This window comes from Lepisma saccharinum, chromosome 1 (genome assembly GCF_977018435.1).
Source record: "Lepisma saccharinum chromosome 1, izLepSacc3.1, whole genome shotgun sequence".
Lineage (NCBI taxonomy): Eukaryota > Metazoa > Arthropoda > Insecta > Zygentoma > Lepismatidae > Lepisma > Lepisma saccharinum.
The window spans coordinates 126158543-126178793 of record NC_139229.1 but is presented as its reverse complement, the minus strand read 5'-3'; the positions used below and the strand labels follow the sequence as shown (position 1 = coordinate 126178793).

Here is a 20251-nt window from a genome sequence, read left to right as displayed (position 1 = left end):
AGATAAATCAGAAACATTATCTGTAATATAACTGATAAACCAAGACAACTGTATCAGCTGATACTGATTAATACCTATAGGTAGAGGCATGCATATTTCGTTTTAGTCGAAAAAATGAAATGCGAAATAACACATTGTAATGTTAATTTTTCATGTTTCTGAAATGTGTGAGGTGCATTTCCTACCATGCTTTGTTTTGTCACAAAATGATGCAAAATGAACAGCAAAATGCGAAATACTCTCTTAAACACGAAATTTAGAGTTTATTCACAGACGCGACACTTTCTAAAGTCAGAATTATCCTGAGAGTTATGCAAAAAAAAAAAAAAAGGTAAAGTGTTCCCCTGTGCTTAGCACCACGCCATGAAGGCATATAGGGGGTGTGGGGGTAACGCCCCACACTTTCTTGATCCGGTCGTGAGTGGGGGTGATGTGATCAGCATCACGCCCCTGACTGCCTTTACCCCCCAGGGTTTCCCCCAGGTACCCATGTTATCCGACGCTGGGTGGGCGCCGGGGCCGCTTTCACCGTTAGAAAAGTTCCCGGATTTGAACCGGCCGGGGATCGAACCCGGGACCTTTAGCATGGTAGTCAGACGCGTTACTGAGAGTTATGCAATTCACGGAAAAATGATTAATTCTGCTGTAAATATTTGTGAAGAAAAAATGGATCCCTTTTTCTCAGGAATAAACTTAATACTCTGGTAACAACATAAATGTGCTACTAGAAGGTTGATTGGTATGTTGTTTTAAGTCCACTTTATGCACAGTAAGGCTAATCGGGACTGGACCTACAGTTTAAAGTAGCATCTGAACCACTTTGTGCCTCCACCGGGTATCCCTTGATTACAAGGTGACGACCCTACCACTATGCCATTGGGAAGGCCCCGTGCTACTAGAAGGGATATGTTTATTTTGTGTAGTAAGTGCAGTTTTTAAATCAAATTTTGGATTATATTCACATATTTAAAGACAAAATGACATTTTATATACTGCTTTTTCACTGCTATAACAGCAAAATTTCATTTTATTTACCGCTTTTGAACCAGAAATTGACTGTTTTTGTACAGAAATTTTGCTTTTTTATTTACCAAAAATATGTGCCTCTACCTATAGGTCTTTTCTACTCTTACAGCAACCGGTCCTAGTTCAGGCAAGGGAAGTGGGGAGCGGGGATTACACCACAGACCAACCAGACAACATCGGTGGCACCAAGAGTTACGACGTGGCAGGAAGAAGTACTACATGAACCTCGTTCTACTGGCTGCTGCATTTTTTATCATGCTGGATTGGTTGCTTCCCTGCTCCCCACTTCCCTTGCCAGTGGATCGGATAACGTAACAGTAGAAAAAACCTTTAGTTTCATAGATATTTATATCTTCATTAAAGATACATCCTATGATTCACCTCTGTGGATACAGCGAGTAAAATCAGTCAGGACAGTGGCTAGCCTCAACTGTTATAATGCCTTCAACATCTAACTTACCTGACACCATAGCTTCTGTGAGGTACATCAAATCATTGTAATCTGCATATGCCATATAAAATTCACAGGTTGTGAACTCTGGATTGTGTGTCATGTCAATTCCCTCATTCCTAAATTGCCTTCCAATTTCATATACCCTGTCTATGCCACCTACTACAAGCATCTGAAAAATAAATATATACCCAATTATAACACATGAACATTAAGGAAAGGGGAGATTGTATCTTTTCAGGGGACTTTAGTCAAAAATTTCACAATACGTGACACCACATTCATCTCTAAGTTTTATTAGATCACAAGTGTTCTGCTATTTGCAGATATCTCATTGTTTCAAGCAATTAGCATTAATCTTCATCAGGATTGTGTTAATAATAGAATGTGGTAAAAAACATTAGAAGAATAAATTACATTTAGATTCAGTGCACAGTGGAACCCCAATTTTACATTCAATCTTGGTGGTCCCAACATAGCAAATTGCTAAGAAATTTTCCTCGGTTTTACATTTTCCTGCATTTTAAGATTTTTCAACTTGGTCCCCTGAATATCGTAAAATCAAGGTTCCACTGTATCTAAAATAATTGGAAGGCAAAGCATAAGTATTTTTCTATTAAATATTCCTTTCATTTATTAATAATCGCGTGTTTTTTAAAACCTGTCATTAAATTTAAAAAATACTCACAATACTGAAAATTTAGATAATTTAATATGTAAGCTGAATCTGTCAACTCTCTTCTATAATTTCAATACTCATGTTTACACATGTATTATATTGTATTTGAACTGGAATAATTGTGTACTGAAAAGTACTAAACACTAAAGATGTTTAATTCTGCCCCTTTACATACATCATCTATGGTCATCTTGAATGCATGAAACAAATATTTTCCTTTCATTCACAGGTTAAAAAAGGGCAACAAACGCAAAAGGAAAAAAAAATACTGTACTTGCATTTTCAAACACAATTTTTATGAACAAAACCGCCACTTACCTTATGATAGAGTTCGGGTGCTATCCTCATGTACAAGTCCATATTCAGTTCATTGTGATGAGTGATGAAGGGTTTCGCAGTGGCTCCACCAGGTATCATGTTCATCATTGGAGTTTCTACTTCAAGGAAGCCCAATTCATCAAGGAATTTCCGAACATACGCTATAATTTGTGCACGAATATGGAATTTCTGACGGATCTTCTCATTCAATATCAGGTCCAAGTATCGCTGTCTATATCTAGTTTCCTATGGAGGAAAAAGAAACAAAAGTTTGGAACAAATATATCACTATCTGCCGATATAGGAATATTGGAGTATCAGTAACATTTTTGGCACTTCTACTGATATGGTAATATTGATAATACAGTAGCACTACTATTTCGACAAATCAAATTAGAGGACTTTTCCCAGGTATTACAAACAATTCTAAAGAAATATCCAGTCCATTCTGTCGTGCTTTAACATGTTGTTAATAAAGTTTTAAGTGTTAATTTATTTTCACCAATGTTGAATAAAGCTTAAGAAAAATAAACTATAAAAACATTTTTATGGAAATTATCTCCCATCACAAAGCCGTCTCAAGATAAATTTATTTTCATTTCCAAAATCTGGCAAGCACAAAAACTGAACGCAATAAAAATCGGACATATTTCATGCCAAATTAGCAGTGTACTTGAATCAGATATGATTGAGATATTGACCCATTAATTTTTTTAATGCAACTTATCTAGTGGCTTACCTTATCCTTCAGGCCAAAATGTAGATGTGGAAGCATGTGTAGGCATGGTGCCAGCAACTTTATTCTTTTAGGCACTACAGAGAGTTCTCCAGTTTTCGTCTTCCCCGGATGTCCGACACAGCCTATTATGTCCCCTCGCCTGATCTTGTTTGTGTCCTGAATGAAGAGTTCCTCAGACTCATAGTTTCTGGCATTGGCCATCACCTGAATCTTCACACCTTCCCCTCTCACGTCATAGAATATAAGCTTGGCCCCGGATTCTCTGATAGCATGAATACGGCCTGCCAATGAAAAACAACTTGGTCATTATTAATGTAAAACAATTCTAAATACAGTTAAGAATGCTTTATACATAATTTACTGTAGGTCTCTGTGAAATATAATTTAAAGACATGTTAATTAAACCTTATTTGTACATAATGCATTTATACATAATTCAGTGTTATAAATACGGAAAAACTAGTACTCACTTTTATCCACGAAGCTGTTTTTTCTTTTTCGATTGATTTCAGTGGCCTTCATCCTCGTTGGAACTTGCTGTGTTATACATACTAATTTTCATAAAATACTGTTGATTTGTATGTAACCAAGCTACAACAATGTCACAGATGTGATAGTTGCTACTGGTTGACCATGGATACCAGAAAGAAGAAAAGTTACACGCCTGACCAGAAAGTAAAATTTATACGGGAAGTTGACCCTAATCCACGTAAAACAAAAATAGCTGGAGATTTAGACATCACTTATACCACACTTTGCAGCCATTAATAAAAGAAATTATATTTTAGATGATTTTTTTTTTAAAATTTGGTAGTAAAACTATTGTGACTACTGTAGTACATCAGTATCAAAGTGTTCACTAATAAAGTGGCAAACGTAGTGTATTTAAGAATCAAACTTTTAGATTTGTTAATTTACCACTTATAACAGAAATAACCTGTATGATACTGTCTCTTGTTTCTCAAAATAAATACAATTACAGTATTTTAATAATGATATGACATGGTATCTAAACCTAATTTGCAAGTAATTCTGAGTTATACATTTTATTTTCTCTTCACCTCAACACATGTATAATGCAGGTTCAACTGTAATCAAGATAAGAGCTACCTGCACAGATTACGATGCTCATATTCCAACCAATTGCCACAGAGATCATAATAGGAACATTAAAACAATTTAAAGTTGTTCACGCAATTCCCTTCCAATATCAGATCAATCCACCAGTCTTGCTTTAAAATATCCATAACTTTACTTGCAAGATAATCAGAACATCAAAGCAGCTGTAATTTCATCCGAGAAATTGAATTTTATACACAATACTAATGTAAATTGAAACTTTAAGAAACATACTGAACTTGGAACATGGTATGGTTATCATCAGATATTTTGCAAAATTCACTTGGCTTCTTCAGGAATAATTTTTAAAATAGGAGCACTAATATGTTGGGAGACTGCAGTGTATGAAAGTAGGTAGCATCGTAAGTTTAAAATCAAGGTTAAAACTTGTTTTTCCTACAAAAGTGTGTGTTCATCTTTTACATAGAGTACTACAGTGGAGGCTCAATTTTACATTTTTCAGGGGACCACGATGGAAAAACTTCAAATAAGGGAAAATGTAAAATCAAGGAAACTTTTATAGCATTTTGTTATGTTGAGATCATCACGACTGAATGTACATGGTGTCTGAGAAGTCCCCGTACCCCTACGCTTGATTATCACAGAGTACAATGACAGTGTAATTTTAGTTGTGGCATTGGTAACACTGCTTTCATGGTCACAGACATGGGCCAGGATGACATCATGATACTTGTTCGGACCATATTTTTTGCCGAATATGTGAATGGACATTCTTATTTACACATGTTTGCAAACATGGTTATTACCTCAGCTGCAAGTGAAGAGAATCATGGATCGTCTGTGGGTACAGCAGGACGGGGCTCCAGCCCATTTTGCTCTTCAGGTGCGTGATTCTCCAACATCTCCATCTCCATTGAAATGGACCCCACCAAGCCCGGACAACTCATTGTGGGGAATAATCAAGTCACATGTCTCTCATCGTCGGTACAGGACAGATTAAGAATTGCGCGGAAGTGTGGAGGAAACCTTTCGAAAGATAACTCCTCAGGTGCTCTGCAACATGTCAAAGAGGACATGGAGACACATACATCTGTGTGTACACCATGATGGAGCACATACAGATCCACTGGTTGCATAGTTCGTATATGAACGTACTGAACTATAGTATATGACATTGCTCTCTGTGATACTCAAACCTAGTTCATCTCCAATTATATGCATCAATTCACCAAGAAATATGCTTTAGAATATTCAAGAATTGCATCAGAATATTATAATAAATGTTATGTAATCACAAAATAGTTTCGTTTTTCATGCAAAATTGGTACAAAATAAAAATAAAATTTGAATTTTGCATAATTTCCAGGATAATTAGACTCTGCGATAGTGTTGCATGGTATTTTTGCATATAACCCCATGAAAGACCAATATGACGCTCCAATGAGGTTGGAAACTTCGTGATGGCCATCTGTCAAGTGAAAATAGGCCAACTACCTGCATAACTTTTCACACGCAATGAGCAGTTGCTGATGTTCATAAAATGTGGCTGCTCTATAACTCAGTGTGCTACCATGCAGTGCAACTGCAACAAATGTGGTCTTGACTGCACAAGTGCCTGCACTGAATGCCATGGAATCACGTCATAATGTAACAGATGCGACAGAAGTGGAATCGGAAAGTGATGATGACTAATTCTTGTGTCAATGCTTTACCTGCTGCTTCATGCGATTGTGATTGAAGAACGACACTTTTCACTTTGTCGAGACTTTTCCTTTTTGATCATTATAAATCTGTGATATTATTAAATGGAATAATAAAAGTTGGTACAACAGATGCTTTGAAAAATTGATTTGGTGTGTAAATCTTCGTATGCAATTTGGTTTAGATCAGAGGTGACATATGCATACTCTAGCAATGGGTGTGTGTAAACGTCGTTGACGCCAAGTCCGTCATAACTTTTGATGGCATCGCTGTCGTTATTTTTGTACAAGAACATGTTGTGCAGTGAAAAAAAAGGAAAGAAAAAGTAATTTACCAACTACAAAGTATGTAAGGAACAAGTATATACACACACAAAGGCTGTTGCAGAGAACGGAGACAGATTTTTTCCTGGCTTGGCAACACACCCTATGGTTTCGGCACTAGTCACGTCGTGTAGGATGACTCATTCTGTTTCCGTAGCAAATTGTCACATGTTGCAAAACCACGTTAGTGAGCAGGTGTTTATTTACGTGGAACATGTTTCATTTAACTCACAGGTTTTTGTGTATAACATTGCTTTTTGCGATGAGTATTCAAGATGAACAGCGACATGCCATAAAATTTTGTTGGCATTTAGGGAAAAGTGCTGCGGATACATATGCAATGTTTCAAGACAGACTTAGTAGGGCCACAGTGTACCGATGGCACAAGTTGTTTGAAGATGGGCACGAATCAGGCACTTTGCTTCCGCATTCTGGACAAAGACCGTCCGTGATTAACGAGACGCTAGTGAATACGGTTGCATACCATGCAGGCTTTTCAGGGTTTCGCGACGAAGAGAAAAATAGACATTTTTCCACATCCAGCATACAGCCCAGACCTTGCACCCTGTGAATTTTGGCTATTTCCACTTTTAAAGGGCGCTTTACGTGGTCGTCATTTCATGACGAACAAAGAAGTGATCACCGCAGTGCAAGTTTTCTTCAATTCGCTACCTGACGACGAATTTTTCTCTTTCACTTTCCTTTTTACTTCATCCGTTCAATTAGTTCTTTTCCTTTTTGTATTCACCCTAACTTTGCCACATACTTCAATTGCTGCATACAGTATCACTTCCTTAAATTTTTCCCACATACTGTCAATTTCCATTCCTCTTATTTCCAATTCATTCAATTTTTCTTCTACTAGTTCCTTACACTGTTTTCTCTTCTCTTCCTTAGCCAGCTGCTTTACTAGTATCTTTTCAAACTTCCTATCTCTTTCTCTATTATTCCTCTTAAATCTTGTTATAGCTATTAGCAGTCTGTGGTCAGTACTCAATTCAGCACCTCGAATTACCTTTACATCCATAAAGGCATATCGAAGTGCTCTTGCATAAATTATGTAGTCTATTATACTCTTTGCCTCCCTTCCCTCAGCTTCATAAGTCATTTTATGAATTTTCTTATGCTGGAAAAAGGAGTTTCCTTGTAGCAATTGGTTCTCTACACAGAATTCTATTAATCTTTGTCCATTTTCATTTATCACACTTTCCCCTCCATATGGTCCCATACAACCATGTGACCTTATCCTATTGTTTCCAGTTCCTACCTATACATGTATTAGGCTATCATAATTGTAGCAAAATGGTATGGGAAATTGGCAAAAAGAATAGCATTTTTCTTCTTCCTGTAGAAAAGTCACTTTTAATTATGCGAACAGTGCTTATTTTTATTCCTCCTGTTTGCTGCATTACTTTTTTTTATCTTTTCTGTTTTTTTAAAGCAACCATAACAAAACTGGTTTGTTCAGTTGACCCTATTTGCAAGTAATAAAAGAGCTCTCTTGTTGTTCAGCTACATTTGTTATCACAATTTTGTATGTTAATAAAATATTTTGTAAATAAACTATTCTGTGGGTTTTTTTTATTATTATTATATGTGCTGTATCATTTAATATGCTTTCTGCTTAGAATACTGTTTCTCATATGCAAAAACTGTCCATTTGTTAGGGGAGCTACGAATAAAAGGTTTTCCATTCGCTTGCAGGGCAGCCATTTTGGGTATGGTCGCGATTTTGGGACTAGTCTGCTCAGTAGCGCAGTAGACTTTTTACCATCCTTTTCCTCACATTTTACCCTTTCAGAAACAGTTGCAACATATTTTATTACAATTACTTTTATGTTACCCTAAAAATCGTCATAACTTTACCAGTCTACTTTACCTTCACCTTTTTCTCATTTGCTGGGGGAGGGTTGCTTTCTCATGCTCCCTATGGTATCATCACTAGTAGTGTTGGGCGATATATTCGTGATATTGAAAAAATATCGTCCAGGCGATATCAACTAGATGATATATCATCACGATATTTTGGCGATATCTTGTTTTTAGTGATATATTGTGTCGGCAATATATAGTCATATTTGGTGATATATTGCCACAATATTTTAGCTATATATATATATATCATGTCAGCAATATATTGTCATGATATTTGGCAATATATACTAGGGAGACAATATATCGCCGATATCACAATATGGAAAAAATATAGTCTCGTATCATCTGTGACAATATTTTCTTGATGATATATCGCAATATCAAATTTCCGATATCATCCATCCCCAATCACTAGTCTTGTAATTACTGAAAAGTGCCAAGTATTTTTGCCCAGATTTTCTAGCTCACGTGGAACTGAGCACCCTTACACGAGACATCTTAAGCAATTAACAAAGGGGAAAAGACTTTCCTCTGGCATCTAAAATTACGCAGATGCTCTTCAACCTGAATACGCACATTCAACGAACATAGCATACTGCAAGTGAAATAAAAAGATGCCCATCTTCCCCCACATGAGCTCATTACTCCGGCACTGTGCAGAGCTATGCAGTAATTGAAGGATTCAGCCTCTTTCTCATTCTTTAATGCCCCGCATCGGAAATCTTGCTCATATGTCTGAAGCATTGACATGACAACATGGGAGAGCTTCAAGGAGTGATCCTTCTCCCCTCCCCCCTTTCTTCTTTCTTCCTGCAACTTAGCTGGGAATAAGCACACTTCTGATAAAACTTGTTCAGCACGGCTCCACCACCTGTTTTTCTCCCCCTTCTCCTTCCTCTCATTACAAACCGTCCGAGGGATGTATGTGAGCAGCTGGCAACAGGCGCCAATGTTTTGTCTCGAGGCTCCAGATCTATAACTCATTCACTCTGAAGGAAAGAAAATGGCATTGTTTTGAATTTTGTCTCTGAAGGTTGCTTTGACAAAAAAAAAGTAAACATGTTAAGGGGAAACTATTGGTGGAAGGGGTGTTTGCCTCCGCAAGACTTCTAAATCCAATAATAGATCCTTTCGTCAATTAACATGGATGTAAATAACTATCAGTGGCATGCCCAAAGGGGGTTATGGGGGTCATAAGCCCCCTCCCTCTGGCCAGTATTTCTAAAGAAAAAAGAAAAAGGAGGACAAAGGCAGGAAAAAATTGCAAAGTGAGGCTGACTACTATAAAAAGTATACATAACCCCATTCCCCCTCTGGATACATATGCAGCTCAAAGTGGAATCTGAACCATTCTACACGTCTTCAGGACACTTTGATTACAGTATATAAAGATGCTTGGCGTCCAGCTATAAATGATCCCCCCCCAATTACCAGGGACTGCTAAAAATAGCAAATAATTACAGTTTACAGAGTAAACTGAGATTTCACATGATCAGATGCATAAACTGAACCTAATAGGCAGCAGTTACAAGCAGTCATCCACCGTCCCTACCCTCAAAAGTGGGTCCCGTTAATCCATCATTGACTTTCACAGCACGTCTTGCTTTTGTCCTTAGAAATTCATTATCATACTTCTTTCCTCTTGTTAAATAATTTTTGATACAATATACCCATAAAATGTCGATTGTGTAGTCATTTCGTACTGACACTTGAGTTTCACCCCTCCCTTATGCTTTCCCGCTTTGTAAGTTTTTTATTTACGGGCCCCTGAAAAATGTAAAATCGGGGTTTGACTGTATATATTTCATCAGTACATTTTTATATCAGCACTTCATTGAGATTGTCCCGCACCATGGGAGTGTGGTCTAAGGCATCATGCTTTTGGCTCTGGCTATGGGACGCATGAAGGTTCAATCTAACAACTGTTCTCCTGATATTTCGGCCTGTGTATGGCCACACACCATCGTAAGGAAATTGAGGAGCTACGAATGAGTAGTATAACCCATGGATCCCTATCCAATGCATATTATGCGCATTGTGACACTTGTAAGGCAAAAAAATTACACACCAAAAATATAAAGACACTTCATAGTAGTTTGGATCCAAATTTAACCTGTATGATGCTGATTAGTCTGTATTAGCATAAAGTGGATACCAAAATTCTGTTACCACAAATTAATTCTAATGAACTCAGGGAATTTCCAAAATCACACATTATTCTCGTATTCTACCCTCTAGTTATTGTTAGACTATCAAAAGTATTACATGCTATCATGTTTCAAACATAATCCTTCAAGCACATTAACTTATTGTACCTGCCACACTTAATTCTATGTCAGTCTTTATGTCCCCACTAGTTAATACATTGTTGTATGTATTGATGAATTCCTCCAAAGAGGTGGACACATGAAACTTATGTGGATATGGGTGCTCCTCGGAAGACTTCAGCTGGGAAACTGCTTGACTTCGTAGTTTGAAATATTCCTGGAAGGAGAAGGATTAGATTGGCTTTTGTCTATTAAGTCACACAAGCAATACTAATGATGCTTTGAGACACACTACCATCTCCACACTAGATGCGTTAATAAAGGCAGAGGTTCTTTGAAATTGATTGGACAACGACAAAAAGAACAACATGAATACATAGAACTTTACATGGCGATATGAACAGTAGTTTTAAAATTAAGAAAAACTAAATTTTCCCATCATAACATTTAGTACACACAAATCTTTCGTCAGGAGAGAGTGCGTAAAAGTAGAGTACTTTTGAACTTTCCGATGTGTGTGAATCATTGTTTGAAACTGGACTTTGACACTTTTGTGCCACTTGGCTCATAATTCATCAATCCTGGTAGACAAACTAAAAATTCGGGTGCCAAATTACATATAGGCTATAAATATCAATGTATGAAACACACAAAACATAAATATCATTTGCAGTTAAGTACAAATTTTCTTCGTTTAAAAATACAGAATACTTAAGTAAGATTTTTGGATACAAACTAGGGATATGATGACTGAACTAACCAAAGGAATGCACTTTTCCAAGCTTCCACCCCTAACAAGGGCACTAGAGACAGCACATGCTTTGCTCTCTCACAGTTAGAGCGAGGGTAGATGCAGAGTGGTCAACAGATAGTTTTTGACTACAGGCAAACCAACAGAGGTGTTGAGTAAGAAGTTGGTGAACTGTCAGTCAAACATGCTATTGTTTAGTCACCAACCAAAGATTTTAGTTGCACACTGCAATTTGTGACCACTAATTTTGAACATCAATATAGACATGTGAAGAAATAATATTTATTTTCAGATTGGTCACTTGAAGAAATTGCTGTTATGAGTAGGAAACCAATGTGACCAATCAGAATTTGATGATATGTAGAGGCATGCATATTTCGTTTTTGATGAAAACACGAAATGTGAAATAACACATTGTAATGTTAATTTCTCATGTTTCTAAAAGGTGGGAGGTGCATTTTCCTACCCTGTTTTGTCACGAAATGATGCGAAATGAACTGCAAAATGCGAAATAGACTCTTAAACACGAAATTTACTGTTTATATACCGACGTGACAATTTCTGAAGTCAGAATTATCCTGAGAATTATGCAATTCACGGAAAATTGATTAATTCTGCCATAAATATTTGAGAAACAAAAATGGAACCCTTTTTCCAGGAATTAACTTAATATTCTGGTAATGATTTAATGTGCTATTAGAAGGGATATGTTTATATTGTGTAATAAGTGCAGTTTTAAAATCAAATTTGGGATTATATTCACATTTTTAAAACCAAAATGTCATTTTATGTGCCGCTTTTTCACCACTATAACAGCAAAATTTCATTTTATTTACTGTTTTCGAACCCAAAATTGACTCTTTTTGTACCGAAATTTTGCTTTTTTATTTACCAAAAATAGGTGCCTCTAATGATAGGACAAACATAATGATAGACCCATTTCTTGTTCAATGTTCATACCTGGGACCTCCCCAGTTCCAAATCCTGTGACGACTACTCCAGGGTTCCCACGTAAACTCTAACTGCATCTTGCATAAGATTCCCCTGAGTTTTCCAGAATCAGCACATTTTTTCCAGAGTACTCAATACCCAGTACATTACTATTCTAAATATATTTTTCAATGGTCTATGGTGCATCTGTTTTATCAGCAATGTTACCGATCTGATATATTTATAAACAATCTGCAATTTAGTGCAATATTCTGCCATCTTGTTATTTATTTTATGAACAAGAACATGTAATAAATGTCATGGTTTTGCAAAGTAAATGTCTAAATAGATAGTTCCTTTTCAAGGGCAAAACCCACCACAATCACGAGGTTATATACATTAATTAAGGAAGTGAATGAACCATTCACCGAACATTCAAGGAGCACTTGCAATTTTATATCAGATTCAGTACGCCTATTAGTAAAAACAAAACAAATTAAATAAAATTATATCTTTATGCACTTAATTAAGGAGTAAGTATTTTTGGTGAATTTCCACACTTTTTCATTCAGAGCTTTGAAATATTTATGTGGAAAAACTGGGTGTGTATATGTAGAATACTTTCCACAAACAGAAGATTATACAGGGCATCTAACAAAATAAATCCAAAAATCATTACTTCTTCACCTATCTTTCCTTTTTCCTGGCCTTATTTCTTTATTCATCCCCTACTTATAGTTGAAAATTAAGAAAACATACTTTAAGAAGAGATTTAGACGCAACAAAATGAAAAGTCAAAAAAACTTTTTTCAAAAATATATGTGTACTTTATCTATTTCGACCTCTTGAATTCAAATATGATACTCAAAACATTGTATCACCCACAGGTTTTGCACAAATCGCATAAATTTGCATGAATAATATTATATAGGAAAACACCATATGAAGCACAGAAGCGCCACATCGCTTTCAACTGTTGTACATTTGCACCTCTAGCGAGACATAACAAACTATCGAAATGCAAATGGCGTTGCCTGTCCGTTCACTGTGTTGTGTTTCTTGTAGGAAGTGTTAGTGGAATATGTCTACCTGAGGCTGTGTAGACTCTCCTAACAATTTATGTTATATTTGTGGTAAAAAAAAAAGACTGAAGAAACATATCTATCTGCTTTTGTGAAAAAGGTCTACCATGCCTATTTTGGAGTGAAACTAGGTGACGTAAATATACCAGGGCTCCACAGGTGGTGTGTGTTGTGTGTGTGTAGAAGATTTAAGACAGTGGGCTGCAGAAGAAGTAGTAATTAGTAGTAAGAAGTAATTTCGATTTTGCATCCCTATGGTCTGGCGGGAGCAACACAATCATACCGACGACTGCCACTTCTGCTCTTGTAAGGTAACTGGTTTCAACAGGAAAAACAACATTCGCTCAGCAATTCGTCCTGTTCCACATGGCCCGGACATACCTAACAGTTGGGCTGAAAAGTTCGTAGGCTAACATAGTAAAAAATATTTTTTTGACAAAATTCGATTTTATTATTCAATATAGTTGCCTTTGAGGGCGATACAACGATTATAGCAGTCATACAATTTTTCGATGCCATTTTTATAGTACGATTTCTCTTTAGCCTCAAAATAGGCCTCAGTTTCGGCGATTACCTCTTCATCAGTGCTAAATTTCTTTCCAGCGAGCATTCTTTTAAGGTCTGCAAACAGGAAAAAGTCACTGGGGGGCCAGATCTGGAAAGTATGGTGGATGGGGAAGCAATTCGTAGTCTAATTCATATAATTTTGCCATCGTTTTCATTGATTTGTGACACGGTGCATTGTCTTGAAACAGCACTTTTTTCTTCTTCAAATGGGGCCGTTTTTTCGTGATTTCATCCTTTAAACGCTCCAACAACGCTATGTAATAATCACTGTTGATGGTCTGGCCCTTTTTGAGGTAATCGATGAATATAATACCATGCACATCCCAGAATACTGATGCCATAACCTTGCCAGCCGACTGTTGCGTCTTTCCATGCTTTGGATTCGGTTCATCACGTGCAGTCCACTCGGCTGACTGTCGATTGGACTCTGGAGTGTAGTTATGGAGCCATGTTTCATCCATTGTAATATATCGACGGAAAAATTTGTGTTTATTACGGTTGAATATCGCTAAACATTGCTCCGAATCATCAAAACATTGTTGCTTTTGATCGATTGTGAGCACGCGCGGCACCCATTTTGCACACAGCTTTCGCATGTTCAAATATTCATGCACAATATGTCCCAACACATTCCTTTGATATTTTTAAAGTCTCAGCTAATCTCGATCAACTTCACTTTACGATCATTTAAAATTATTTTGTGGACTTTTTTGATGTTTTCGTCGGTAACAGCCTCTTTGGGGCGTCCACTGCGTGCATCGTCTTCGATGCTCATTTCGCCTCGCTTAAATTTATCAAACCACTTCTCAACAGTTGATTTTTCTGGTGCAGAGTCCGAATAATGTTTATCAAGCCAAGCCTTGGCTTCAACAGTATTTTTTTTCGCCAAAAAGCAATGCTTTATTAACACACGAAATTCTTTTTTATCCATTTTTTCACAATAACAAAAGCTGCTTCACTCACAATGCTATATCTCACGAACTAATTATCCGGCAGCTGTGAAATTTATACACGTATCTTTTGAAGGTTAGTACTAAGTAAAAATCACATGGATTTAATTCTAGTAACGCCATCTATGAGTCAGCCTATGAACTTTTCAGCCCAACTGTTATACCACAGCCTCCACAGACATTACATATGGACGACAGGGATGACACAGATACCATGGAGGAGACGGATGATACAGCGTTTGAAGTAGGCACTGATGAGGGCCCTCAACTCTTCACTCAGTCAGATCTCAATGATTTAGTCCATGATCTAAGGCTGTCGAAGGATAAAGCAGAGCTCCTAGGGTCAAGACTGCAGGAAAGAAAATTGTTAGCAGCTGGTATATCAGTTTATAGAAAAAGGGACTTGATATTCACACAATATTTTGCTGAAGAGGATGTTTTAGTGTACTGCTGTGATGTACAAGGTTTGATGCAGAAGTTCAACTTTCTGTACGCGGCAGGTGACTGGAGACTTTTCATTGACTCATCGAAAAGAAGCCTTAAGGCAGTTCTGCTGCACAATGGTAACACGTATGCCTCAATACCTGTTGGCTATTCTGTGCACCTCAAGGATACATATGACAATATTAAGATGCTTCTTACTACCATTCATTATAAAGATCACAATTGGATGGTGTGTGGTGATTTGAAAGTGTTGGGTATGCTTCTAGGCCAACAATCTGGATATACTAAGTTCCCCTGTTTCATCTGTGAATGGGATAGTCGAGCCCGTGACAAACATTGGGAACAAAAACATTGGCCCCGAAGGTTTGAATTGGTTCCAGGGGACAAAAATATCAATTGCGAGCCTCTAATGGAAAGAGAAAATACTCCTGCCACCTGCACATAAAACTGGGCATTATGAAGCAGTTTTGTCAAGGCATTACCAAAGTGTGGCAACTGTTTCAAGTACCTATGCAATAAGTTCCCCAACCTATCAGATGCTAAGTTGAAAGAGGGTGTTTTCATTGGTCCAGATATTCGGAAACTAATGTTAGATGACGATTTCCTCCAATCAATGACAGCGAGAGGCCAGGACTGAATTTAAGTGTGTGGTTCACAACTTTCTGGGAAACAATCTTAGCCCGAACTATATTGACATAGTTGAGAACATGCTGACGAAATTCAAAATGATAGGATGCTCAATGAGTTTGAAGTTACACTTCTTAAATTTTCACCTGGACTTTTTCCCTCCATAAAAGGAAAGGCAGGAGTCACACCACGAAAACACGGAATGAATGAGGTAATTGGTGCTGGCGATGTGTACTTGTATTCTGCTTCTGCAATACATATGTACTATATGATATGCAAATTTATGTGATTTGTGCAAAAACTGTGGGTGATACGACGATTTGAGTACCATATTTGAACTCAGGAGGTCGAAATACATAAAGTACATATACATCTTTTTTTTAAAAAATTGAAAGCGATGCGGCGCTTCTGTGCTTCATATGGTGTTTTCCTATATGATATTATTCATGCAAATTTATGTGATTTGTGCAAAAACTGTGGGTGATACGATGTTTTGAGTATCATATTTGAAGTCAGGAGATCGAAATAAATAAAGTACACATACATTTTTGAAAAAAGTTTTTTCACTGTTGCACTGTTATTAATGCATGTAAAAATCATTCTTAAGAAATAAAGTGAACGAATCTTAACCACAACTCAATACAATTTTAGATTTCCAAATATTCAATTTTATCAAATCACAGTACAGGTATATATGATGTAAGTTCACTATACTGTAAAAAATAGCAAAAGTTCTTGACCTAAAGCATAATTTCTTGACTGGTAGACACCCTGTTATAATATCAATTAATCTGTGATGCAAAATAAACACACATCTAAAGCCTACATTTTCAAATAAAGCAAGTTAGTGAAGTTGGAATTATTAGTACAAGAACAGGCATATTTTAGTCCTTCAGATGTGCTTCATTGGGAGTCGATGATAATTAGATGATTTTCCCAGAGTTTTTACTTTTGATATTTCCTGAGAATTCCAGGTTTTACAGGTGTGTGGGAACCCTGTACTTCATCATGGTGGACAGCATGGAGGGGGAAAAAAGTATAACTTGAAACATGTGACCATAATTCAAAGTGCTCTCTGCCCCTTTTGATACAATTGATGACAATCAACCACTATAGTAACAAACCTTCTCAACACATAACATAAATGAAATAACACGAGTAAATGAGAACTGACTTTTAAGTACACTCACATTAGGACTAATTTCATCTTCTTTCAATGGATCCTTTTTCTTAACAGGAGCTTTTGCAACTAGTTCTTCTTTCTGCTTTTCTTTCTCAGCCTTCTCCTTTGCTTTCTGTTCTGCTTTAAGTCTCCTCTTAAGTTCACTGAAAGAACAAGAAAGCAAAAGCATTGTATAGTAGATTCAACCAAGTCTATTATTATGCACACAGAATGTCTGTATCTCTCCTTGTCAAGCACAACATATTCTTTCATCTTTCAGAAAAAACACAAAAACACTTTCTTTATGAATTAGAACATGAATTAGAATGTGAATATCTTACTTTTGCAAAATAAACTAAATAAATATGTTCATTCTTACTATCATTGCATCCTATGTATGTACAATGTATGTAGAATCTAGTCTTTAAAACAACTGTCATCAATATTACACCCTTTTATTAACAAATATTAAACTTATTTTGCAATTCTTTTATCATGTAACAGCAAAACATTGAATTGCTTTGGAAAATTACACACCAAAGACAATCATGAGTATTTTAATATTTCAACTCTTTCTTCAAACTAGTGTCTAAGTTCATTTACCAATGGTAAAACAAACAAACAAACAAATGAATCGTCTAAAATTATAAATACATGCTATTCTCTAATATACATAAAATAAAGAGGATTGTTGAATGTCAAAAGCAGCTCAAGATCACAACTTACATATTAATTGATAAAATGATTTGTAAAAATGTTATTTTCTTTGGCAAACTTAACAATACCTATACTTGAAATCACATAAAGCATTGAAAATAATTTTGTTTCTAATTAATTTCCTCCAATATCAAAGTGCCACCAGTATAATACAATAAAGTTAAGTTCACAATCTTTTATAGTGGCATAATTGCCTGTACACAGAGATCTTGTGTAGAATATAATTGAATTCATACGGATGTGTACACCTGTGATACTTTACAGCCTGACAATTAGGCCTATGCTTTGCACTCGCAATTTAAGCAAATGCTAAACCCTGTGTTGCATTTCATATAAAAATGAATGTAAACCTACAATATGGGCATTTGCAATAATGATGTCCTCAGCAACTTAGCAATATCACCAACACATACACAGACACTAGAAAATCAATACCAATCATTTCCTATAAATGTAGTAATGCTTAGAACATGAGGAAGATCAAATTACACACACACACAAACTGCATCACATCATACCAATTGCAGAAAGGCTAAAGAAAAATTTTAGTCCTCTACTGAACACTATGAATTTACCAAAAAAGTGAACACACTAAAACCACTGTAATGTGTTGAAAATCTGTAATTACTCCTGCCAATTTGAAACTTTGCATGAAGAAACGTTGATTTTCTCACAAAAAAGATTAGTTTACTTGATTTTTATTGTGTGCATGTCTCTACCTAAGTGTGCCATAACAATTTAGTATTAAAAAATACACATCAACTTAACATAGATGCATGAACATAGAACATATGGAAGGAATTCTGCAGTGTAGTGCAGAAATATCAACAAAAAATTTTAAAACAAGAAATAAGTTAAAAATTAATTCCATGTGTAATAGCAGTGATTGCATGGACAATCAGTACGAATTTTAAACTGTAAAGTAAAAATGGTAAACATGGGAAAATATAAATTAGCTGCTTTTGAAATTCAACACACCTCTGCTGTAGCCATGATGAGGTACATAATTGATGCACAGACTTGATCCTTCTTGGCTCTTTGAGTCTACAAAGGTGGGTCAAGCAATTCTTTGCAATACTGAAAAACATCTTACTAATTCAAGTCCAATTACTAACTGCTGCTATCAAACCTGAAAAAAAACATCACATAGATAAGGGCTGTTTTTGTAAATAGCACAAATGCACATTCATTTTTAGAAAATGCAATTGCCTGCAGCATAGAATGTGACAATTTCCTCACAGAAATTGATATACAAAATTAAGAGGCAAAACAAGTTGTTTTGTGCACATAGATGAAATTAGCCTTTAACTGAATAACGTTAATTATTTATGTTGTTAACACATCACAAAAAGCAGGAACAATTTCAAAACATTCACTAAGTGAGAAAAATGTTCATGAAAATGTCACATTAAAGCTGAAATACATCAAATAAAAAAGAAGCATTCATTGTATCACATTGGCCCAGTCTAGTTTGCTGCACTTTTTGACACTAGGGGTAGTGAAGGTATATCCCGGTGTCAGGTGGTGTTCAAGTTCAGAAGGTTCAACAAATGTCTTCACTGATTTGCTTTATTTTACTTCGCATCTTACTTACTACTTTTGGCTAATTTACGAAGATGGGGATGAGTGATATGATGAATGGACACTCACAAACATCCATGCCTAGGCCAGGATTCAAACCCGGTACCCCCGGTATCATAGCATAATGTGCTAACCACTCTGCCATGGGGGCCAGCTCAACAAATGCCTGTCTGCTTTAAACATTCATTTCATTAGTTAGCACATACCATGTGACCATACACCACATACTACACAGCTGCAGAACGTAGTGCAGACACCAAATCAATGAAGTAGACAAGTCAGTGTTGCACCATGCAATCAACTAAATACATGAGTGCAGAGTCAAATAATGCAACAAACTGGATGAGGCTATTGTGGTAAGTCCTTTCAGCAAATGATTGTAAAGATGTACAGCCACGAAATTTGCCTTTATGTTCAAAGATACTGTCTATTTTGGCTATCTCGTGTCACTTTTCTCTACCTTAATCATGACACTGAGCATCATTGATAGTTCTCAGATATTTTGCACAACTAATAGTGTGAAAAAGCATTCATATAGTTAAGTCTTACAGGGTCTCTTACACATGGTACTGCGTGATATAGGAAAATCCATTTCTGCTGCTCCTCCCCACCACTAAACGTCACCCATACCTGATGTTATAGCGATGTCGTAATAGTAGGGAAATAAGGGATTGCAAGAATAGCATATTCTGCTCTTAACCCTTAACTTCCACGTGCGGTCTCGCAGACCACTAGCGTTTATTTTTAATCTGTTGTTTATGCGTGGGGTGGGGTAGGAGATTGCAGCGCTGTCTAGTTGTCCATCCCCAAACACTGCATTGGTTTAAGTCATCAGTACCCACTTGAACGTGACCTTGAGCGATATTTATAGCTTTTTTCGTGCTTAGCAGTCTCAGAGACCAGACCTGGGCCTGTGCGTTATAGACTCATTACGCGGCCCTTCGTGTACTGTGTGTGTTACAGATCCTGATTTTGAGGATA

At 36.5% G+C, this 20251-nt stretch overlaps 1 protein-coding gene across 4 annotated transcripts in view; it reads right to left on the bottom strand.

Annotated features, from left to right (window-relative positions):
• LysRS (Lysyl-tRNA synthetase) overlaps window positions 1–20251 on the bottom strand; it is a 32316-nt gene that overhangs the window by 9414 nt on the left and 2651 nt on the right. For 2 of the 4 annotated variants that reach the window (XM_083138384.1, XM_083138385.1), the window contains exons 2-7: window positions 18668–18818; window positions 17001–17136; window positions 10508–10676; window positions 3214–3494; window positions 2475–2720; window positions 1487–1649 (exon numbers count right to left, since the gene is read on the bottom strand). In XM_083138384.1, coding sequence (XP_082994510.1) covers window positions 1487–1649; window positions 2475–2720; window positions 3214–3494; window positions 10508–10676; window positions 17001–17136; window positions 18668–18777 — 1105 coding nt within the window. In that variant the 5' untranslated portion in view covers window positions 18778–18818. The remainder of the gene's footprint in view (window positions 1–1486; window positions 1650–2474; window positions 2721–3213; window positions 3495–10507; window positions 10677–17000; window positions 17137–18667; window positions 18819–20251) is intronic. The other 2 variants (XM_083138386.1, XM_083138387.1) reach the window with 1 other exon arrangement.